This window comes from Ascaphus truei, chromosome 9, assembly GCF_040206685.1.
Source record: "Ascaphus truei isolate aAscTru1 chromosome 9, aAscTru1.hap1, whole genome shotgun sequence".
In the NCBI taxonomy this organism is placed as follows: Eukaryota; Metazoa; Chordata; class Amphibia; order Anura; family Ascaphidae; genus Ascaphus; species Ascaphus truei.
Window position 1 is genome coordinate 56,468,535 of NC_134491.1, and position 25,250 is coordinate 56,493,784.

The 25,250-nt window shown below is 43.0% G+C and overlaps 1 protein-coding gene across 1 annotated transcript in view; it reads left to right on the plus strand.

The window, feature by feature from the left end:
- LOC142503078 (exocyst complex component 3-like) overlaps window positions 1–24,964 on the plus strand; it is a 33,457-nt gene extending 8,493 nt beyond the window's left edge. Inside the window, exons 3-11 of the mRNA XM_075615007.1 lie at window positions 3,675–3,786; window positions 5,394–5,495; window positions 6,507–6,604; window positions 13,000–13,095; window positions 15,488–15,614; window positions 17,008–17,109; window positions 20,181–20,324; window positions 21,880–22,001; window positions 24,001–24,964. Coding sequence (XP_075471122.1) covers window positions 3,675–3,786; window positions 5,394–5,495; window positions 6,507–6,604; window positions 13,000–13,095; window positions 15,488–15,614; window positions 17,008–17,109; window positions 20,181–20,324; window positions 21,880–22,001; window positions 24,001–24,178 — 1,081 coding nt within the window. The 3' untranslated portion in view covers window positions 24,179–24,964. The remainder of the gene's footprint in view (window positions 1–3,674; window positions 3,787–5,393; window positions 5,496–6,506; window positions 6,605–12,999; window positions 13,096–15,487; window positions 15,615–17,007; window positions 17,110–20,180; window positions 20,325–21,879; window positions 22,002–24,000) is intronic.
- The last annotated feature ends 286 nt before the right edge of the window (window positions 24,965–25,250 follow it).

Consider the following 25,250-nt stretch of genomic DNA (forward strand, 5'->3'; position numbering starts at 1 on the left):
ACTAGTACACATGCCCTCCGAATATTTCTTTGGCCCTCTGGGAAGTTCTTACCCTCCACTTCCTCTTATCGGTACCTTCCCAGCGATCCTTCACATCTGTAGAGTTCTTATGATCCAGTAATCCGTGCCCACAGAATTGTGGGTCAGATGGATCACACGAAGATCCAAGAACATGCTGACTTGTGGGGTTTATCTTGGTTCCAGATAATTACTTGGGTTTATTGGTCCACATCACACTGAAGCATTGTACCAAACTGACATATTAAAAGTGCCATTCTGCCTCTCTGAAAACCACAGGATATTAAATCACTAAACAGTCTGATTTTATTTTTTAAAAGCCCTGTTTAAAATGCCTCAAGCACTACCACATACAAGTAGATATCTGCTGAGATTTACAGCATTAACAGGTAGGGTTGCCAGGTGTCCAGTATTGAACCGGGCAGTCCTATATTTGGACACTCTGTCCAGTAAAACATTAGATGTAATACTGGACATGTATGTGTCTGGTGTTACCTCTCTGTGGACATAGTGACCTGACCGGCTTGGGGGGACCGCGGGATTTACCAGAGCAGGCCTGTTACTAGGGAGCTGGGCAGCTTCCTCCATCCTGATTGGCTGCATTACCCAGCAGCAGCCAATCAGGAGAAGGTGTTAAGAGCCTGGGGATGGAGCCAAGGAGAGGAGGAAACAGCATGGAGAGGTGAGAGGTGTGTGTGGAGCGTGTCGCACCTTTAACCATTGTGTCCAGTATTTTTGGAGAAGCCACCTGGCAACACTATTAACAGGAAAGGAAATAACCCATAGAAATGATATCGTTATAGGTTGTAATAACTTTGAATAATTTTTTTAATAGATTTCATTATATTGTATAACGAGGGCTCTCATTTGTGTACAGTAACAAATTGTCGTTCATTATTGACATAGTTTTGCATAACCTAATGTGCAGTCACCCAATCACTGATGTCTTTCCTGGTGCATTCAATGTCGTAGATACCTGTGGCGGTGAACGGGTGACTTGCAATATCACCAAGATGCGGGGAACACGTTTTTATTCAAGAGCATTGCAATATTAATGATTGGCTTAAAGGAGGTCAATTTTTCTAGAGGCGGGAGATTTGTTAGAAAAAAAATAAGCTAATGTCATTTGAGGAATTAATGAGAAAGTATGGTCTCCCCCTAACTGAGATGTTTAAGTATATGTAGGTTCGGCATTCTGTGCGTCAGGGTTTTTTATGAGGAGGAATTCCCTAGATACACACGATTCGAAGATTTATGCGAAACAAAAAAGTATAAAAATGGTCTGATCTCATCTCTGTACCAAAAGTTTAACCCCTCCAAGGGGTATCCCGGCCCATAAATATATGGACCAGTGTGCACGGGATTTCCAGACTGAAATAACAAAAGAGGACTGGGAAGATATATGGGAGAATGCGGTTAAAACCTCTATTTGTTCAGTAACAAAAGAGAATATACAGGCATACCCCGCTTTAAGGACACTCACTTTAAGTACACTCGCGAGTAAGTACATATCGCTCAATAGGCAAACAGCAGCTCGCGCATGCGCCTGTCATCACGTCCTGAACAGCAATACCGGCTCCCTACCTGTACCGAAGCTGTGCGCAAGTGGGGAGACTATAGAGCCTTTTACACATGCGTTATTTACATCAGTTATGCACGTATATAACGATTGCAGTACAGTACATGCATCGATAAGTGGGAAAAGGTAGTGCTTCACTTTAAGTACATTTTCGCTTTACATACATGCTCCGGTCCCATTGCGTACGTTAATGCGGGGTATGCCTGTATATAACATTTTATTATGTTGATATTATACTCCCAAAAGGTTAAAGCAAATGTTCCCGGAGGCCTCGGATAGATGTTGGAGAGGATGCGGACACATAGGGTACCTTGCACATATCTGGTGGTATTGCCCAGTAATGCAGACGTACTGGAGGACAGTTTTGAAACTAATAGAAGATGTGACGGAAATGAAGATTCCGTTAGGCCCAACCCTAATTATTCTGGTTAAACCCATGGAAGAGGTGAATCACTATACACTTAAATTGATCTGGCATTTTCTAACGGCGGCTAGCTGTGCGGTAGCAGCAGCATGGAAAAAGACACTCCCGCCCTACCGAAGAGAGGTTATTAGGAGGGTCAATGATGTTCAATTAATGGAGAAACTTACCTCATTCCTGAATCAAACCACTAGGAAGTTTGATAGGGTCTGGGGTCCCTGGGATGCTGGATAAGAGAATGATTTTTGGTAGGAGAGGGTGTCTGGGAGGGATGATTGGGACGTGTTGTTTAGAACATATTGTATGTTATGGAATGTGATAGTTGATGTTTGTAAGAATTCTGATACAAAATGGTTGTTTACCCCCCCCTCCCTTTTTCTTTTTTTGTACCCCGTTCCTTACCCTTTATACCTGAAAACCTTAATAAAAATATAAGTTAAAAAAAAGGAGGTCATTTTGGTAGAGGAGTTGGCCACCCCTGTCTTATAATAATGACCAAGTTGGTCATAGACTGGGACAAATCCTGGTTATCTAAAATGAATATACGACAAACCAAAAAGCAAACAGAGGTGATCTTAGCTTTTTGGTGTGATACACCCAGCCCAAAAACCGAAATGTTTTCATGTGATTTGGAATTCCCCACCTGATCCCCCAGGCGCGTGAGTTTCCCTGATCACAGCTGCACGGTTATATTTGCTCTCTCTATGCTCTCTCTCTCTGCCAAAGCTGCAGTGTGACCAACATTTTCCATAAGACTAAAGTGAGTAATGATGCTTCATTAACAGGAATATAAACAGACCTAGATTTTTAAACAGTGGTTTCATCATGTAAACTATTTGGATTTTCAGAAGTCTCTCTGAAGTGCAGTATTCTTGGCTACTTATCAGCGTATTAAACAGGCTGTAGATTAAAGTCATCTTTGCAGAAGAGCAGTTGTTTGTGGCGTTTGGGACGTAGCCCCAGGCGCGGATTGCAGACAAATGTTGACCCGGCCGTTTTCTCTCGTACCGGCCCTCCTCCTTCTATGACGCTGCGTCATGACGTCGCAGCATCATGTCACGTTGTCATGGCGACCCACCGCCATGTGACGCCATGGCAACACGTCGCCATGTGATTACGTGGCATATTTGATGTTGGGTCACCATGAATATGCAACACTGCATGAGGAGATGCCGCTTCGGAGAAGGTAAGCTCTTGCGCCGACAGGAGGAGGGAGAGGATGGCAGTGATGCCCGCTGCTGCTGCACGGGGAGCTGGGACGCCGCCGGCTGCCACTGCTGGGACAGTTGCCCTATTACCAGCAGCACCGGCTCGTAGCACCGGTTCGGAAACCCCGAACGCCCAATAGGCCAATCCGCCCCTGCATAGAACAGATCCACCATGATTCATCATTGATTTGAATGCCAGTTAACAGCGAATCGGGGTGTGACACCTCACATCGCATCTTGGTGAATCCCAGCCTACCGCTGGACTTCTCTAACCTTCAATACGGGTTATCGCACAGCCATCCCGCGTTGACGGCAATTGACTTGCCTGGCAGGTAACGTGGGATCACGGTGCGATAACCCGTATCAGAGCTTATTGATGTGTTTTATCATTAAAACCAGTAGGGAAATAATGTACATCCGCCATTACAATTCTTATCATTGCTTGCAGGCAGCTGGCGGAGCATGTTTTCATGTACCAGCAGGAATTGGAGACTTTGGATCCTTTGATTTATAGCACATGGATTAAGGACAGTGGGGAGAAGATAATATGCTCTGGAGAAGTAAGTTAACATATTTATCATTTTTTCCCCCACAGTTCATGAGAAGACCGGACAATGAACTTGATATGATTTTTCAGCTTAATAATGGTAGCTCTTTCTGTTAGCTTGGTGCTCAAGAATGGCCTGTCTAATGATTTGCCGGTTAAAAGTTGAATGGATATCATAGAGATATTTGTGCTTTTTAATTCTGCAATTAACATCATTTTATTTCATTCACTGGATGAGTTTTAAATATTGACTTATTCAAATTAAGTTATTAGACTTGCATGTTGTAGTCAACTAGTAATATTATTCACATGGATTGGACATATACCTTGCAATCCCTTACATGAGCAAATCATTGCGCTTGAGTTTCTTCTGCACTGGCAAAACAGAGCTTGCAACACTACAATAATCACAGTATTCTGACTGCGGTTGTGACACTGCTCTCTAATTTATTTGCAGTTGAATTGATCTTACTGATTGCAAAAAATAATGGTGCTATGATGTATGCACATCAAGTGGAAAAAAACGCTCACCTTGATTATAGTACAAATAAATTGTGTAAAGCTGTTGCATGTAGGAATACCATATATCAAATATGTAAAAAAAGGAGGGGTCAAAAGCCGACAACTCCCCAAGTACCCTACTTACTGCACTTTAGTGGTGTGGTGTAAATACCCAAATACACAAATTTTAGGTGACCATATGGCATCAATCACGATTAGCAACTGCTCCCCTCACTGTGGAAGGACAGATGCTACTAAAAGCCATATTTGGCTAGAAAATAAGGCATACATTACCAGCAAAGGTAAGGAGACAACAGCACTCAGAAGGTATAAGCAGCTATAAACTGTATTAAAGAAACTTGCACATATATACATTTGGATATATGTGCAAGTTTCTTTAATACAGTTTATAGCTGCTTATACCTTCTGAGTGCTGTTGTCTCCTTACCCTTGCTAGTAATGTACGCTTTATTATTTTTTATGACATAAGCACCAGGTCATTATATCACTACAGGAGTGCCAGATATTCATGATTTGTGGCTAGAAAATAATAAATCTTTATTAAATTATAATGTGGACGACGCAAGACTCTCACATAAAAATAAAAGGAATAAAAACGCCAATCGTGCAATAAAAGTGATGTCCCGTGAGTAGATATTAAACACTTAATTGTGTGATATATCAGCTATTAGAACTACTGACAAAAGGGCTACTCGTGATTGATGCCATATGGTCACCTACAATTTGTGTATTTGGGTATTTACACCGCACCACTAAGGTGGATGTATACTGAGTGCAGTGAGTAGGGTACTTGGGGAGTTGTCAGCTCTTGCCCCCTCCTTTTTCGCATATTTGGTGCTATGATGTACCTGCAAAAATAATTGTTTCAGGTTAGATGTATTGAACAAGAAATGCTCTTCGCACCCTTTCAGAGGGAATGACAGCATTGTGAGTCCAGTATTATTTGGAGGAGTGTTACTGTCTTGCCACAGACCTGCATAGGGTCGGGTGATATCCCAAAGTGGTGATGTTCCAATCTAAGTTGCTTTAAAAATCCAGTGGAATCTATTTAACAAAATGTAATACAAAATAATGTTTCCCCTCTTTATTTATATTCAGAAAACACTTGGGAAAGCACTGAGAGAGACCCTTCAGCAGGAGATTGTATGGCTCGCGTATCCGGAGGCCGAACAGACATGCTACTTTCATGAGATCCTTCAGGTAACAGACTAGCTAGTTCAGGGGTGGCCAACTCCAGTCCTCAAGGGCCACCAGCAGGTCAGATATTCAGGATATCCCTGCTTCAGCATATGGGTGTCTCAATCTGTGGCTCAGTCAGAATGACCTGTGCAGGGATATAAACACACAATTCCAGCAAGCTCAAGAAACCCCAAAACCCACCACATATATATATATATATATATATATATATATATATATATATATATATATATATATATATATATATATATAGTGTCAATATGAGTGCTAATGTGCATGGTCAAATGTATACAGCAAAAGACAGAAATGCCCAATGCTACATCCAATCAATAGGACAAAAAATATATTAGTACAATACTTCAATGCTGATATTCTCATGAATAAGGGTTATTTAGTTAAACCCTTTGGCCATAGCGTTATAAGCCTGCAAGCCACGCCAGGGCACGACCATATTTGCAGGTCCTAACACTACCTGGTTAAAAACACTTTCTTTTTCTCTTAACTGATGAGGGACTCGGAGAGGTTTCAAATCTTGTAGCATACCAACTACTTGTCGGCCCAATAAAAGGTGTGATACCACCTGCACCAGAGAGGGCAACTCCAGTCATCCAGGAAATCCCTGCTTCTGCACAGGTGGCCCAATCAGTGGAGCCACCTATACTGAAGCAGGGATATCCTGAAAACCTGACCTTTGGTGGCCCTTGAGGACTGGAGTTGGCCACAGCTGGCTAGTTACACAGTGTATTTCTATGGATGGTTTTCTATCAATCTTTACTTTGGTAAAAAACAAAACAAAAAAAGATTTGTAAACCACAGTAAAAAGGATCCGTTATCTGCCGTGTAATAGTTACATTGCTGCAATTTTACGTAAAACATAGAGAAAATAGAAAAAGTAAAAATTGCCACATTGTTTACCTTCCTTTTAATCATAATCGCAATTTCTCTGTACGTTTAATGCAAGAACCTTCCCCCACTTGCAAAGTTTATTTTATGTTGCTCTTTCAATTTTAGAAGGTAACAGAAATAACCCAGGCGGCTGAAGACCTCGGGGATATACTGCGTAAAGTTCAAGTCTTGTGTTGGGATCAACTCTTCCATTTCGTCAGCAGGTGAGATCACGCTAGCGCTCATTAAATCTAGATGATCGATCAAAGAATGTGAGCAATAAAAAGTTAAAAAATATATATATCAAGACACCAAGAAGGATGTTCAAAAGGAATTTTGGATGTGATACACATTGTTATAGGGTCACAGTCATACTAACTCAAATTATCCCACAAAGTTGTTATAACGTGTAAAAGAAAATGACATTACAACAATATGAACAACAATGCTGAAGATACAATATAAAGGTGAATACATTACCAAACATTAGTATCAAAATAGCAGGCTGACACCCTAGTGCAGTGTTTTTCAACCAGGGTTCCTATGAACCCGTGGGTTCCCCGGGCACCACTAAAGGGTTCCCTGCAATTTTCAGGTCATTTGAAAATTGGACCAAATACAGAAGAATGTACAATGCATCTGATCTCAGACGCGCTATTAGAGAGGGCTGGGGTTCCTTACAATGCATCTGATCTCAGAGCGCTATTAGAGAGAGTTGGGGTTCCTTACAATGCATCTGATCTCAGACGCGCTATTAGAGAGTGTTGGGGTTCCTTACAATGCATCTGATCTCAGACGCGCTATTAGAGAGGGTTGGGGTTCCTTACAATGCATCTGATCTCAGATGTGCTATTAGAGAGGGTTGGGGTTCCTTACAATGCATCTGATCTCAGCTGCGCTATTAGAGAGGGTCAGGGTTCAGCAAAATCTCACATAGGGTTCCTTAACTAAAAAAAGGTTGAAACCATTGCCCTAATGTGCAGGCAGAAGGGACATTGCAGTTGTGGGCAGACGCTTCTCTTGCCCCCTCCTGTCAGCTGCATAATGCCGGCACTCTGGTGCATACTGTCCCACTCCTCTTTTCACGTTGAGAACAAATGATTAGCATGGGAGGAGCGCAACAGTATTTATCATTGTCATTAGGCAGCTGCACTGGGAAAGCACAGAGCAGGCTGCTAGGTTGGGCAGAGGTTGAGGGCCGCAGGCAGGGCCGTCGACATGGAGGGAGAGCTGGGGCCAGTGTCTGTGGGGGACCAGGCCGGCACTGGAAGTTGGGTCTTGCCATGCCCAAATTCTGTGTCCGGTTTCCAGCCTGGCCCTGGCTCTCATCAGCTCCTGTGGGCCTCCTGGCTCTCTCTCACTGGTGTGCGCCGGAAGCTGGCTTGGACTTCTGGCCAGATCCAGTTTCCGGTGGGACCGAGAGGCACTCAGGCAGGCACAGCTGGAGAGAGGCAGACAGGCAGGCAGCTGGAGAGAAGCCCGGTGTTGGAGAGAGGCTCATAGGAGGAGCTGGGGAGAGCCAGGGCACGGTGACCTCAGACCACCAGCAAGGTGTGTGTTGCATTTTATGTGTGTACGCAGGTGATACTTCCAAGGGCCGCCAATTGCCCACAAAATGTGCCAGTGGAATAGCCCATATACATACAAAATAGTCCTATTTCATTTCAATTTCAGTCAATATAGAATATATATACTGCCCAGTGCAATAATAAGTGACACTGAATGTTTATGTCAAGATGAACATTCCATCGATACAATATTCAGCAGTACATGTCAAACATCTGTGCCCAGTTTGACAAATAACATCTAATTTTTGATGATCTATTGACGAACATTGTTTTTAATAAATGGGGAACTTAATAAACCTTCAATTAGCTTCCCCATTATTAATGTCAGGCTTACAGGTCTCTAATTCCATTTTTAAATATAGGCACCACATCTTCTTTACCCCAATCTTGTGGTATTGAGCTGGTGGACATGTCCTTGAATATCAAATATAACAATCTGACTATGATTGAACTTGCCCTCTTAAGAACCCTTGTGTGCCTGCAGTCAGGGCCAAGTGCTTTATTTACCTGACTGTCAAGCAGACTTCTTCCTGTGTTAACCAAATGTTAGTGAATGTTGAGGTAGTGGTTTCCTTCTGTTGTAATATCTTTCGCTTGGTTCCTCCTTGGTCTAACTCTATACAGAGGCAAATAATGTATGTAATATCTCTGCCTTCCGACCTCTCCTTAACCCCAATCATTTGCCTGTCCACCTTGCACTGAATGGGTCCTATACAGGTAGTCCTCGCTATCCAATGTTTCACATTACAACGAATGGCATATCCAACGCAACCCTAAGGGCCATTTTTCGACGCCGGAATGCGTTATCCGACAGCCACTGATTAACATGGGAATCACTTTACAGCGGTGTCACTACCCAACGCTACTTCCAGAATGGATTCCGTCGGATAACCGAGGACTGCCTGTATTCTCTTTTCAATCTTTTTGTTATTAATGCTCAAAATTTTTGTTGAATGTTTGCTATTAGGATTAGAGGAACCTGGTTTCATTCCCGGTGTCGGCTCCTTGTGACCTTGGGCAAGTCACTATCTCCCTGTGCCTCATGCACCAAAAACATAGATTGTAAGCTCCACGGGGCGGGGACTGTGTCTGTAACATTCCTATGTGCTGCGTACCGCGCGCTATACTGTAATTGTGACGCGCTTTGAGCCCCATTGGGAGAAAATATTTGAAATTGTTATTATGAAATGTATTTATTATTATAAACGTTTCTCTACTTCCTCTATCTCAACGTATGTGCCAGGCTACACCCCTCTGTGCCCTAAGGGATGTGGGGAAGTGCTCTCCCTCCTCCACAAGTGTTGGTCATGCCCACGGGTGCACAAGCGTTGGAGGCAGGTGAGAACCTGGCTCCAACAGATCCTGAATTCAGACATACCCCTGGATCTGTGGCTATTGCTGTTACACAGGCCACCCCAAGGTCACACGGGGGCCGAAAACAGATTATTAACCTGTATTGTTACAGCAGCGAGATGCTCCATAGCGAATCTGTGGAAACAAAACAAGCTGCCGTCAATTCAGGTTATTAGGAATAAGGTATTGGTTATATGTATGATGGAAAAATTAACTAGTTTCCTGAATTGACACATGCTATAATTTCCAAAAAGTCTGGCTACCCTGGATTTCCCATGCTCACAGGTGGACACGGCTTCCCTGTGTCTGTAACCCATCACTATCAACTCCCGGTACCGAGTAGTGTGCTGCCAGGAGGTTCCCCGGTATCGACTCGGACTGTCCTTCAGTTCAAGGTCATGGGAAATATTGAAATGGTCTCTGGGGCAAGGCTAATGATCCCCTCCAACCGATGACTCAATCTGTATTAACAACGAGTAAAGTATCACATAACTATGTACTCCTGGTTTGCTGTACCCCCCTCCCCCCTTTATTTATTGTACCCTCCCTCCCCTCTCCCTCTCCCCCCACAATATCCATATTGAAACGTCTTATTTATGTATATTTCTGTTTGAAAATCCCAATACAACTTGAGTTGAAAAAACAAACATAAAAAAACAGGCAATATGAAAAGGAATCTCTGCCCCGATGAGCTTACAATCTAAGTAAAATCACATTGTTAGATGTAAGAAAATGAAACTTATTTATGTATTTATTAAAAAATATATACAGTACATTTATATATATATTTTAAATATAAATAACATGCACTGGATTTCAATCACATAGGCAATTCACACAAATATGTTTCATAAGTTTGTCACAGGCACAAATGGACACAAGGAACTTCCTGCACTCAATTAAACTAGCATTTATTGTCATGATAATATATATCTCCCCATGTCTGCAGGAAGCATCATTTGTAACATACGGCTAGGTCCCCGCTGCCTGCTGCAGCGCGCGCTATGTTAGGCGCTACTGGGACAAGAATCGCCCCTCAATGGGGCCGGGCCTGCTCCCTACCTTGGCCGTCACACGGTCAGATTTTTCCGAAGACAGTAAAACTGTCTTCAGAACTAGCAACGGAGCAATGGCCACGCCCCCGGCGGTTCAGCCAATGAGGGCGAGCCTGCCGGGTGACATCATGGCCGCGCCCCCCCCCCCCCCCCAGTACGCCCCCCCCCCCGATCTTTCCCCCTGCAGCTCTGCACAGACCGGGGAACAGAGCTGCATGCGCCGCCAGCCGCGCGTGTAGCGCCGACACCGGGGCCTTAGCCTTAGGAATGACTGCAAAGCAGGAAAAAACATAAACATTTTAAAATATAAACACTAGAATCTATAATTTTTCGAACAAAGACAATTAAGACAGACTGAAACAAATAAAGTGGACATTTCCTCCCTCAGCTATGTTACCCAGTGGATATCCTGTAGGTGTGAGTGCTAAATATAATCTGGGTTGTTTTCGAGAGCGGGTGGAACATTCTCTCACACATTTTAGCTCTTTAACTTAGCCACTGTATATATAAATATCTCTCCTTTCTCCCCCCCCTCTTTTCTTACTATGCATTTACACTTAGTTGTTAACTAATCCCATCAAATGAAAATGACATATATCTCTATCCCCTTTGCTGCTAGAGTTGCAAAGAGAAAATAAAGGGGGTGATTCACTAAGGTGCGATTCCGATACGGGTTATCTCATGTTAACGGCAATTCAAGTCGAGGGAAGTTAGCGCGTATAACCATGGCCGCCATTAGGAGGGGAGCACCTGCACAACATTCCTGGGCCCGGTGGATGAGGGGGGTCCTGCCAGCCGAACCCAGAAGTTGGACTTGATTGAAAGGAGGTTGCGACTTCTGGGATAATCTGAGTGGCCGGGGTCCTTCCGCTGCCGGACCCACAGGAGAAAGGTGGGCCCTCTTTCCTCTGTCTGACCCATGAGACAAACAGGTGGGCCCTCTTCCCCTCTCCCTTCTTATTCTGACCCAAGGCCCAAGACTGACTCCCCAGGGCAGCACCCAATTGACTCGCCAGGCCCCACCCGAACTCAACAGGCTGCCCCCGACTGACTCCCCATTCTCCAGCCCTAACTCAGGAGAACCCTGAGGGCCCCACTGACTCCCCAGGCCCCCAACTGACTTCTTGGGCCCACAATTGACCCCCAAACTTTGCTCAACTTCAGCAGGCCCCCAACCGACTGACTTCCTAGGCTTCCACCCTAACTCAGGAGGTCCCTGGTGGCCCCACTGACTCCTGGGCCCACAACTGACTTTCTGGGCCCCCAACGACTCACTTCCCAGGATCTTGCCCTAACTCAGGAGCTTCGTGATGTCCCTACTAATTCCTGGGCCCCCAACCGACTTACTTCCTAGGCTCCCACCCTAACTCAGGAGGTCCCTGATAACCACACTGACTCCACAGGCCCCCAACTGACTTTCTGGGCCCACACCTAACTCTCCAGGCCTCTATCCCAACTCAGCCGGCCCCCGACTCTCCAACCAAACGCACACATTACTGCCTGCTGGCCTCCTTGATGCCATGCATCTGTGCTGCCTGGCAGCTGTGAAAGAACACAGACTTGTCTGCGCTATGTGACCTGAGTCTGTGGGGTCGGGACAATTAAACCTTTCCTTCCTTAACTGCTAACCTGAGGCATTTCCAAAAACAAATGTAAGGAGCAGGCCCACCCCCCCTAGAAAAAACAGTGGACAGCTGGAGGGAGGTGGGTTCTGGGGACCCAGCTCCTTACATATGTGGGGAAATGCCTCAGATTAGAAGTTAGGGAGGGAAATTATTACTTACTCTGCTCCTTACATTTGTCCTGGGCCCAAATATTTGTTGGCGGCCCTGGGAATCGCACCTTAGTGAACCCAACTTCTACGTTTCCGCCTCCGTTTCTGTTAAATGTACAGTACAGTTCTTCTTACTCTGAGTTTTCTTTTTTTTAAACTAATAAAATGTTTAGGATTATACCTAAACTTCAGTAGATGTAATATTATTCCCCGTATTCAGTCCGCCCCCGCGCTTGAGTCTGTAAAATAACCGGTGGGCGTTTCTGTTCTGCTTTTCACGTTCCTGATGGAACAGATAGCCAAATTAATACCAGGGGAATATAAGTCTATAACTTCTACTGAAGTGTAGGCGAGTTATTTTTAATTACAGTATATGTGTATAATCTGTGTCATTTTAAATCTACTTTACTCCAAGGAGAAATTCATACTTTTTTTTGTAATAGTTGTATTTTTTAACATAGTATTGAAGCAGGGGATCTCCGGAGCTGAACTCCATTCATTTCAGCTCTGGGGACCCCCTGCTTCCTGATATCTACTACTGTGGTATCTCAGCAAAGCTTAAAGCTCCCGCGTCACGTGGTTCAGTATGAAGCAGAAACTGATGACATCACGGCTTCCTATTGGACGGCAGGGTGCTGGAGCTTTGAAACACCGCCATTACTTGATCCCTGCTAGCCAAGTGGCTACGGGCACCTCCTACAGAAGTATCTACAGAAGCAGGGGGACCCCAGAGCTGAAATTAATGGGGTTGAGCTCCGGCGCAAATATACTAATTACAAAGTGTTCAATAAAAAATGGGTTTACTGTTTAGAACCGATAAATCTGGTGAAGCAAAGAATTAACCAATCTTTTTTTATTTTTAAATCTAGGTATTTGGATTATTTACAATCCAAGATGACCAAAAATGATGCAGGAAATGGAGATAACATAGCACTGAGAATTGTGAAGAATTGTCAAATTTTAAGGTAATTAGCATGATCACATACTGTGCTGCGACAAGGAACAACTGGTTTTAACAATGTTTCTATATAGATTTGTTGTATGTGCTGTGCTCCACATAATTACAACGCTGGTGTTACTGGAAATACAACCAAGCGCGTGATAGGAACTCCTCATCAATTAGTGGGGAAAAGTGATTAAAATGTGATTTAAATGTAGTATATCTTAGAAAAGTGCCGATTTTATTGGGACTTCCCACTAACTATCCGTGATATAAACACAAAATACGTGATACGTATATATGTAATATTGCAACTCACAGAACCCGTAAAAGAACAGTTTCCGTCGTTTCTCTCAAAGTAGTCATGTAATAGTTAGAAAATGTACCTGAACGTGGTTTTATTTATATTGCATAATTCCTGTAAAAAAAATCTTCATGTTTTTAAAAAGTGATCAAACAAGTTTTAGAATTTCCAGAGAGGGGAAAATGACAGAGAAGTGATAGATGAGAGTGATGGCTCTTCTGTGAAGAGGAATGGCATTGCTGAAAATTGCATGCAGAGAGAAGTGTGTAAGACACGTATACTGCACGTTTACAAAGAAAGCGGTTGTGGTTTAAGGTAGGAGCTAAAAATAAAATGAACTGAAACGGTGAATGTTTCTGTACTGTAACTCAGTGAGAAATATACTAGACTGGAAAGGAAATAATGTATGTGTGCTGGCTTCACTAAGAGGCTAGCTAATTTAGATTTGGTTACATTGGAAAAGAGGCGTATGGATATGGAAATGGATATGATAACTATATACAAATATATTCGGGGACAATGCAAGGAGCTTTCAAAAGAACTATTCATCCCACGGGCAGTACAAAGGACTCGGGCATCCCTTAAGGTTGGAGGAAAGGAGATTTCACCAGCAACAAAGGAAAGGGTTCTTTACAGTAAGGGCAGTTACAGTGTGGAACTCATTACCCATGGAGACTGTGATGGCAGATACACTAGATATCTGAAAAAAAAAGGGTGGACATCATTTTAGAAAGGAAAGGTATACAGGGATATACCAAATAAGTATACATGGGAAGGATGTTGATTCAGGTAGAAATCTGATCGCTATTATTTGGAGTCAGGAAGGAATTTATTTTTCCCCTTATGAGATATCATTGGATGATGTCTCACTGGGGTTTTTTGTTTGGCTTCCTCTGGATCAAATACAAATATAGAATAAGTGTCTGTTGTCTCAATTTAGCATAGGTTGAACTTGATGGACATATGTCTTTTTTTCAACCTCATCAACTATGTAACTATGTAACTATGTAACTATATAACTATGTGCTGTGAGCACAATATTAAAGTTGTAGTCTATGGTTTTTTCAATCTATACAAAGCGAGAATTTTTTTATTATTAACAGCTAACTCATATTGTGATTGCGTCTCAGGGTTGAGAGACAAATGTATCAGACATTATTGCACCCGTTGACACAATGTGTTATTTAAAAAAAATTTCAGACGATGGCTAAGGAGATAAAACGTGTTTTATTTTTAGTGTGTTATTCTGCATATTATCTCGCGTTAACGGTGCTAATAACGTCTGATGCCAACATAACTCAGGACCCCTATACTGAATCAATCACATTGTATTTATTCAAAAAAGTATGGTGTTATAGGCAGCACTCCAAATGGAAACGAAAGAAAAAAGTATGTCCTGTGCAGGGGAACAAAGCGAGGGACCCTGGACCTTCCCAAAACTAGTACAGGAAATTGGTGGGTGTTGCCAGCACACAAAAATAAAATAAATACATGTCAAAATGATGATTCAACACTGAGATATGTCAAAATCAAGAAATTGTATTATAACGAAAAACTAGTATACCAGCCTTGGACATTTATCCTGGTTTAAGCTTCAGTTCTAGTGACACCATTGTAATTTGTTATTTTTATGGAGGGAGGCATATGTGGTTTGGGTTCAGGGAGGTACCACGTGTTCCTCTTTTGAGGATCCGAGGGAATGAGCCTGAGGAAGGGGCATCCCACCCCAAAACGTTGCCCTCCGTATTCCACCACATCAGCTCCATATTTTCCCTTTTTGGCATTTACCTTATTTTTTGTCTTTTCTTTCCCTTTTTTCCCTTTTCCCACTCCCCTCCCCCACATGCCAAGTAGGCATATATCTGTTTATATTTTATATCCCTAGATGTATGTAGTCGTGTAGCACCCATTCACTGTATATACTGTATACTAGTGTTTCGTTATAATGCAATTTCTTGATTTTGACATATCTCAGTGTTGAATCATCATTTTGACATGTATTTATTTTATTTTAATGTGCTGGGAACACCCACCAATTTCCTGCATTGTATTTGTTGGCGCCAGTCTGTGCGGAATGCTTGTCTGGAATCCTTGTATCACTCTTACCTCCTAGGACTACACTTGAGAAACTCAAACTTGGACAAATATCTGGAGAGAAACAAAAAATTCTGCAACTAATATGTCAAAGCGAAGCGCATGGACTTCAACTTTTACTTAATGCGTTGAAATCAACACTGAAGGTAATCTGCCTCTGAAAAATGTAATAATACATCACATTTTAACCATTTAATGGGGTTCAAACAATAGCAGATATACATACAGAACAGGTAGAAGAACATTGTTCAAAAATAGTGCTCAAGTGACAAGCTATGTAATAAGCAATAATTTCTTGATTGAAGGTGATGGGCTGGGTTTAAGGTATATATAGGTGAGTGAGGTATATATGGGTGAGTATATGTGTCTGACACCTGAATAAATGTCCTGGTAAGTGTGGGTAATGGAGATATATGAGCCCCACCCCCTCACTGCCAATGTGGACTGGTACTGACAACTTATTAAAACACCAATAAGATACCTCTAAGTACTGCTTAAGGTTCAGACTCACGTGACCTTGCCCATTGTGCCTTCTGGAATGCGTGCTTCTGCCAGTTGAGAAGATTCAGGTAGCCACGAGTGTAGAGATGCAGCGCAAAGCAAAGAACTGGATCCACGGGACAGCAGCCGTATAATAAAAATAAAGTCCTTTATTGAAAAATCATGGTGCAGACAGGAATGGGTGCAGGAAAAAAAGCCTCTGTCTCTAACGCGTTTCACGCCTGTGTGGCGCTTCGACGAATACGGCTGCTGTCCCGTGGATCCAGTTCTTTGCTGTGCGCTGCATCTCTACACTCGTGGATACATACAGAACATTTGAAGCTCAATATTTATTTCATCACTTAGAACAGGGGTGTGCAAACTGGGGGGCGTGACATTTTCTGGGGGGGTGCGGCACTTACAGAAGCCCCACGCTCATCCCCACAACATTTACATTAAATGCGAGGCCTCTCTATGTCACCTACCTTGTCTCCAGCGGCATATGGCAACACGTCATCAAATGACGCCGCGGGGTCACATGACATTGAGTTGCCATGGCATGACATCACATGATGTCGTGACATCATAAAACGCTGGACAAAAGGTAAGGTGGTGGTGGGGGGTGGGGGGGAGGGAGTTGCAGGCAGTGGGGGAGAGCAGGCAGGGGGGCGCAGACAAACTGACTTAGAATAGGACAAATCAAATCAGCTGACTGACTGTCCCAGACGTGTTTTGTAGTCTAATGCCACTCTCTCTGAGTTGAGGTCTAAAGATTAAGTGGCTTCACGGGATATTGAATAGGGGCCATAGACTCAGAAGTTGTGCAGCTTGATGGGAGGTGTGACAAAAAAAACAATGCACGGCCCATTTGTGTTTTCTAGACTTTCTTTGTTCACCCTCCACACATCCATGTGGGCTCCAAGCCCTGAGTTTCAGCAGCATCTTGCTCCCTTGTCCCTTTTGTGAGTAGGGCTCTCTCTGAGGTGTTGGCTTCTTTTAAACGTCTGCCACGATGTTTTACTGGACCCTACAGATTACTGGGTTTTATCTCATTTTTAGGAGGCACTTCAAAACTACTTCACAAAAAACGGCAGGGAATTTGAAAATGCTCTTGAACGATTACAGCGTCACTTAGAAGATGCAGAGGTGAAAAATAACGAGGTGAGATAATAGCCGTCATTTGTTACCAGTCTTTCAAAGATAATTAATCTAAAAAGGATTATGTTCATGTAATCCGTAATGAGCTGCCAACAACACTTTCTTACAGATGTAGAAATGTTCTCCATGTAAAATGTTCCTTGACTCCTGAAAGAGGCAATCCTAGCTAGTGATTTTTTTGTGTGAATTGTATTATTTTATTACCATGGGTTGGAAGCAGGGGGGTCTCCGGGGCGGAATCTTATTCATTTCAGCTCCGGGAACCCCCTGCTTCCCGAGATACGGACCTCCAAAGCGGGTGCCGGTATCATCAAAGCTCCTGCAGGCCAATAGGAAGCTGTGACGTCATCTGATTTGGCTTCCTATTGGTGCACGTGAAGCGGGAGTTTTAAACTTTGCTGAGGTAACGGCACCCTCTGTGGGGGTCTGTATCCCGGGAAGCAGGGAGTCCCCGGAGCTGAAATGAATGGAGTTCAGCTCCGGAGACCCCCTGCTTCAAACCTATGTTAAAAAACACATCAGGTCTCTTGTCTTCCTGGGCGGGTGCTGCTATGACCAGATACAACTAAAACAAAGTATCGCTAAACTGCAAATAGTTACAGAGAAAGCTCAGTAGTCCTAAAATATGGGTTCATGTTTGAATTTCATTTATTGATCTACTATTTATTCTTCAGCACACTTTGCTGCGTGTGTGCTTCGTGCCTCAACTTTGCTCAGTAAAGCAGCAAAAATATTTTTTTCAAAAGTCAGAACGTTATACCAGGGGTGGGCAACTCCAGTCCTCACGGACCACCAACAGGTCAGGTTTTCAGGATATCCCTGTTTCAACACAGGTGGCTCAATCAGTGGCGCAGTTGAAGAATGAGACACTGATTGAGCCATCTGTGCTGAAGCAGGGGTATCCTGAAAACCTGACCAGTTGGTGGACTGGAGTTGCCCACCCCATGCCTATACACTGCACACGTAGCAACTGAATGTAGGTGAGCAACGTAGTTTGCAGGACTCAATGATCTGCAAACTTACTTTGTTCTAAGGAAAAGGATTGCCACCTAGCAACAGCTGGCGGGAACGCAAGGTCGCTGTAGGCAGAAAAACCGCGCTAGTCGCAGCTGCCTAACGTGTGACCGGAAGCGTGCACGGTGGCAGATTTTCCTGGAAGTTTAGTGGACTGATGACAATCCTTATTGTTACCCTACTGATACAAAGTAAACCACCTGTCTTATTATATACTTAAACTACAACAGACAGTTGATCTTGTTTTGATGCTTTGAATTCTTTAATATACTGAATAAAGAATGATCTAATAACATGAAAGTTAAAGGGTCCCTTGGGTCTTGGGTCTTATGAGGGTCCTGTGGTAACGTCCTGGTTCCCTCTAATTTCCCCTGAAATCTGTAGGTTGGACCACTATTGTCGAACGATCTCGATTTGGTCCCAGGGTCGAGATTAGAATAAAGAAACAACTGTTTGGTTACGTTAAGAAAACATTGCAACCATCAGGCTAACTGCAGTTGGAGGTTGGGATGGGCCACTGTTGCTAAGTGACAATTCATTTCCCTAGAACAAAGTACGTTTGCAGATCATAGATTCCTTCTTAGGCCGTGCCTATAGTGCCGTCGTTGGTGACGGCGACACGGCGGGTGACGTCACCCGTCGCCGTCGCCATGGGCGAAAGTTATGTTTAACCGGGCGGCGGGGTCGCGGGATTCCGGCAATTTGATTTGTTCAAAGGCCGTCACGTGACGCGATGGCCCTTGAAAAATCACATTTTGCCGGCTTCAGATTTTCGCAACGGCGGCGTCGCTCCGTCGCTTGTCGCGTGCGCTATAAGCGCACGTGGTGGCGGCGGCAATGTATTTGTTTTCGGCTGACGTCGCGTCGCCGGCACAGTAAGCGCGGCCTTAGGGAGGCTTGTCAAATGTCTCCTTTACTAGGAGGAACCGGTCTCTCTTGAGAGACAATATACTGAGGGTTAACCTCTGATGATATGGTGTGTCTGCTATCCCATTTATCTCCCCTGGAAAAAAACATTAGCTGAGAGGTGAATTTATTTGGCCAGATTTCTAGAGCCTCAGCGCAGAAGGCTCTGGAGTTAGTGCCTCCCATCCTGTTGATCTATGAAAATGCTGTTCTGTTGTCCATCTGAATCAAACACCCTGATCTTTTCGTATTGCTGAAGGTTAAGAGTTAGAGGGCTGAAACCCACTCCTCAATACCTCATTGGGATAGTCCCACTATTATAACACTTGGTTCAATGGAATTCTGTATAAATATACTCACATTGTGTAGTACCTCTGTCCGGTTCCTCCAGTTAGGCGTGCTGCCAGTTGTTGGATCAGAAAAAACAAAAATGGAGATATGGCACACACTTGATAAAGTGCAACGCACGCGAAATGCGTAGGAGGTCTATTATACGTCCGTTTTTAAATGGATTCATTAAAGAAATATTTTTTTATATTATCCCTTGACTCACTCTTTTGCTGTGCGCCATACCTCCATTTTTGTTTACTCAGCGGCAAGCCTCCCGTAGAATCAAAATATATATTTCAAACGTCAGAAAACATACCGTATGTAGTAACAAATTGTGCTGTACTTTCTACCTTGTGAGCAAAGGGTCATCAAAAAGCTCTCGTAAAATTTCCTTAGAAGGCTATTTCGGTCTTGTGGTCTTCACTGATTTTAATCATGGTATAAATAATCATTAAATAATCAAATGTAGTCCCAACAGGCTCTTTTTTTTTTTGTTGACCAATAAAATCCTAAGAGATTAATATATATTATTAACCAAACTCCAACACCCCCTTATTGTCCTTCCAGCAATTTGACATTTCTATATAGTATACAGGTCATGGTCTTATCACAGATTGTTTGAGTAGGAGCACCCAAAAGGATTAATTGATATGGTTACATCGTTACATAGTAGTTACATAGTTACATAGTAGATGAGGTTGAAAAAAGACATACGTCCATCAAGTTCAACCTAAAATAGTGATGTGTGCTTTAATTGGTTTCAGCTAATAATGGCATGGCAAGTATTATATTATATCATGGGTTGTCCTTGTTTCCCTCTCCAGGCGCTTGTTAGGACCATCCATCATGCAGTTGTTGTATTGTACATCCAAGCCTTTTTCAAATATTCCAAAAAAAAATCCCTCTTAAGCACGAGTGAAATATTTTCAAAGGGGAGCACAAAATTGCAGAAAATCTTTGTGGGTTTGGTAAGTATTTTGACAAAATAAAACTATTATTCCACCCAAACGCCTTGACCTTGGTATGAATACCTGAAAATGTTACACAAATGCTGCTGTATTGTGTATATAAGTGGTGCTCAACTCCAGTCCTCAAGGAGCCCCAAACAGGACTGAGCCACTGATTGAGCCACCTGTGATGAAGCTGGGATATCCTTAAAACCTGACCTGTTTTGGAATCTCGAGGACTGCAGTTGAGTACCCCTAGTGTATAGCACAGGGCAGACATATCAGATGGTGGGACTTTAACAAAAAGGACATAAGACAAACTGAGATCCAGTCATTACAAATGAAATTAACTGGCTATGGTTAAAGTTACCAACATTCAAACAAGAGGAGTAGGGACACTGGTGACTATTGGCGACATATGCTGTGACACGGCCCTTGACTATCCCTGTGTGTTACTGACTTAAGTCTTAATCCTAAAAAGACAAACTGTCTCAGAATGTGGGGCATTTTCCAGTTCAAACTAACTTCAGTCGGGATATTTCCCACATATCAGCATAGTCTTGATACATTTGAGAGACTGTATCTATGTTCACTAGTCATGGGAGTCTAAAATGTATAAAGGCAGGCATTACTGCTACATTATTAATGTAATATAATTTAATGAATTTCATATTTTTTTTATCACTAATCAACATTTTCGCTCATGCTACAAGTTTTCTTCACTAAATTGTATGTAATTATGAAACTAAATTTGCAGGCCTGTAAATTAAAGAGGGATGCAAGAAGCCATTCTCCCTCCATTTTTTTTTTGCATTGCATTTAAGCATGGGGTCTCCGAAACTGAACCCTGTTAATGTCAGCCCTGGGGATCCCCTGCTTCCTGAAATACTTACCTTCTACTAGCCGTTCAGCTAGTAGGGTTCACATAATGGTGGCATTTCACAGCTCTCGCATCATGCAGGCCAATAGGGAACCGTGATGTCATCAGGTTCAGCTTCCTATTGGCCCATGTGATGCGGGAGCTTTAAACTTTCGCAAGATACCGGCACCCCCTTTTGTGGTCTGTATCTCGGGAAACAAGGGGTCCCCACAGCTGAAATGAATGGGGTTCAGGGCCGGAGACTCCCCGCTTCAAAACTATGTTAAATAATAATAATAAAACAAAGTGCAGGAATAGCTCCTTTAAGGGTACCATCCTCATATCTAAGGGCCCATATAACCTATAAAGGCCCAATACTTGCCCTGTTGGGAGCAATTGAGCAAGACTACCAACAAGGGGAGCCATGACTACATGATTATTGTAAGTAAGCTGTACACAGTTTTCTTATGAGGTATTACATTCTGGTCTTTTGTTGTTCAAACGGCACGTTCTTTGTATGCTTGTGATGTAACGTGTTGAGCACAAGAATGGAAAATAATAATATAAAAAATGACAACGCACTTGTTTCACAAACTGGCTCCTAGCATGTGATTCTTCCTAAGTTACTTTGCCACATTCACCGACCTTCGTGAGTTATCAGATAAGATCATGTATATTGGAGCATTAGAATAATGTGCTTGTTTTCTCACATGCAAGGTGGCAGACACGGTGCAATTGGAAAACCCAATGGAATATATCTCACAAATATTAAATGGAACAGACACAGAGTCTATGAAGACAACAACAGTCTACTTCTGTAATGATCACCTGGATTTAAGGTGAATGATACTTTGTATTACTTTATTCTTACATTTTACACATATGTAGATAGATAGAGATATAGCTATAGGGGCAAGAAAAAGCATTTGTGTACCTCTTAGGATTTTTCACATATTTCAAACCTAATATGTTATTAGTTCTTAATCTAAGTTCCAATCATAGATCAAGATAACCTAATCAAACAAATTACACAAAATGATTCAACATTCAATATCCATGTGTGAACCTTTAGATTCAGTACCTGGTGGCGCGCCCTTGAGCAGCAATAACGTCAACTAAGCGTTTCCGGTAACTGCTGGTCAGTCTCTCACATCGGTTTTGTGGAATTTTGGCCCATTCCTCCTTAAAGAACTGCTTCAACTCAGTGATATTTGAGCAGTGGTGGGATTCAGAAATTTTAGCAACCAGTTCTCTTTCGTCCTAATCATCATCACCATATCACCACATCTCCCCCAGTCCTCCCCATCATCATCATCATCATCATCATCATCATCATCATCATCATCATCATCATCATCATCATCACATCTCCCCCAGTATCCCTCATCATCATCATCATCATCATCATCATCATCATCATCATCATCATCATCATCATCATCATCATCATCATCATATCTCACCCATACCCCCTAAGATCTCCCCCATTCCCCTCAGATCTCCCTCAGCCCCCTTCAGATCTATCCCATATCCCTCACATCTCTCCCACAACTCCCCACATTTCTTCAAGCCCCCATATTTCTGCCAGCCCCCTCACATCTCCCCCTGCCCCCCCCCACATTTCTGCCAGCCCCCTCACATTTCCCCCTGCCCCCTCACATCTCTCCATGCCCCCTCACATTTCTGCCAGCCCCCCTCACATCTGTCCCAGCCCCCCCTCACATCTGTCCCAGCCCCCCCTCACATCTGTCCCAGCCCCCCCCTCACATCTGTCCCAGCCCCCTCCACATCTGTCCCAGCCCCCCTCACATCGGTCCCAGCCCCCCCTCACATCTGTCCCAGCCCCCCCTCACATCTGTCCCAGCCCCCCCCCTCACATCTGTCCCAGCCCCCTCCACATCTGTCCCAGCCCCCCTCACATCTGTCCCAGCCCCCCTTACATCGAGAGAGAGAGAGAGCAGCGCAGGCACATCGAATGCTACAATAAATATGTCTTTACTAACTCAACATTTCGGCTTCCTACTGGAGCCTTTTTCAAGAGCCGAAACATTGAGCTAGTAAAGACACATTTATTGTACCATTTGGTGTGCCGGCTTTTTAGACCTTTCTACATAGTATAGTTTAGTACTTTGGCAGAAGCACCTGCTCCAATGTTTTGGATTATTACTGTTATTGCGTGCCCTGACTCCTCTAATCATGGTTGCCACCTCTCTCAGTTTGACCCGGAGTCTACGGGTTTTTGGCCACGTATCTCCGGGCTACAGGTTTAGCTGAAAAATCCCCGGCATCTCCCCCTGCAACATCGCTGGGAGATGTCAACTGGCGCCGGCACAGACAGTAGCAGGCACTCATAAAGTAAAAAAAAATATTGAAGGAGGAGAGGTGGGTGTATGTGTGTGTAAAACATATATTTATATGTAGGATTATATTGTGTGCGATGAGGGCTAGATGCTCCAAAAACATGAACACAAACAGTATAAAAAGGGAAACACTGTCCTATTACAGTATTAACCATTCTGTAATATGTATTCTCAAAGCTCAGATAATAGGTGTTGAAGCTTCATTAATCCTCCCTCTGAAATTCAACTTGAATATGTTAGAGCAATTTCCCACAGAGAAATAGCTGGAAGGTGGAACTTCATTGATGAGAAAGAGAGAAGCCAGTTGCCACTGGAACAGAAGTTTAAGGAAGAGATAGTCATTTTCCATTGTGACATAAAGATTAAAAAGTGCAGACTGGCTCAGCTGCCTGACTTCTGTATCAATACCCATACAGAAAAGGAAGTGTCTGGTAATACCTGGAGAAACAACTAACTTTCACTGTGGTTTTTTTTTAAGGGAAGAACACCTTACAGCCATCATGGACATCAAAGGAACAGTCAGCTGGCAAGAAAGGAAAGAACTCCTATATTATTTAAAAAACAGGAAGGCAGATGTGTTGGAAAATAAGATGTGTTTCTTTGAGGAGATTGAAGTAAAACATGGCGTTGGTAAATGGTGCTGTGGGTGTTTATAATGGATTTGCTGTAATATTTAGGATTTTATCATACAAAAGGTCGCAAACCACCTATGAAATGAGTAGTCTTGTAAAAAAAAAAAAATGCTTTAAAAACATGTACAGTTTTGCACACTTGTTACATTAAATGAGATGAATATTATTGCCATGTACCAGAGACAAAACAAAAACCAATGTTGTACAATTTCTTGGTATTGATCCCTTTACTTGTTGCAGTGTCAGCTCCCCTAAATTATTTAAGCTCTATTTTTCACCCCAGAGGTGCTTTGCACAATGCACAAAACAATGACGTGTAAACCTCGAACCCTGACCCTGATTTTCCATTGTCTCTGTCTAAGGGGGTTACAGCACCTCTTGGATTTCCACCATACTTGCTGGAGCCTGTCCACCATAATCCCTACCTTGGGGTAACTTTCATATAAAACCTACGTGCCTCACCTAATCTGTATCAGTGAATGTAGAGTTGTTTTTACTTCTCATAAATGCACCGCTAAATCTATATGGACTCCAAGAAGTCTTTTAACGTACGGTGTATCGCGTTATCCTCTGTGCAGAGTTTCTCTTGCTGAAATGCTGCTGGTTATCAACTCAATGTTATATTGTAAACGACTTCTATGTGCCTCTTAATGAGGAATGTATTGTGTGCTATGTACTGTTCCGTTGTAATAGATTTCCACTTGTAAATGCTGCCAATCTAATTTGTCTCTTCACATCCTTATTTCCTATGTTCTGTCAGATTGTGTTTAAAAGTCTGTAAAATAATGAAAATCTAATAAAACATTGAACCTGCAGCAGTGCCAGTTTGTCAGCATCACACTTTATTGAATAACCTCTTTTTGTCCTGTTTGGTTTCTCTGCTAAAACAAAGTGGAGTATATTACTCTGCAGAACAACCCCAGCTTGTCTTGACTGGTCAGATGATAGGACTATTGACTTGCTTGTTAATCAAAGGGGCCTATGCTATAAGCCTCGATAAAATAAATTCGCTGTGCCGTTTACACCACCAGTTTTGACAGCGTTGCTATCACGGTTTTCAGAAAGCCCCGAATACCGTTATGCCTCTACTCGTCTC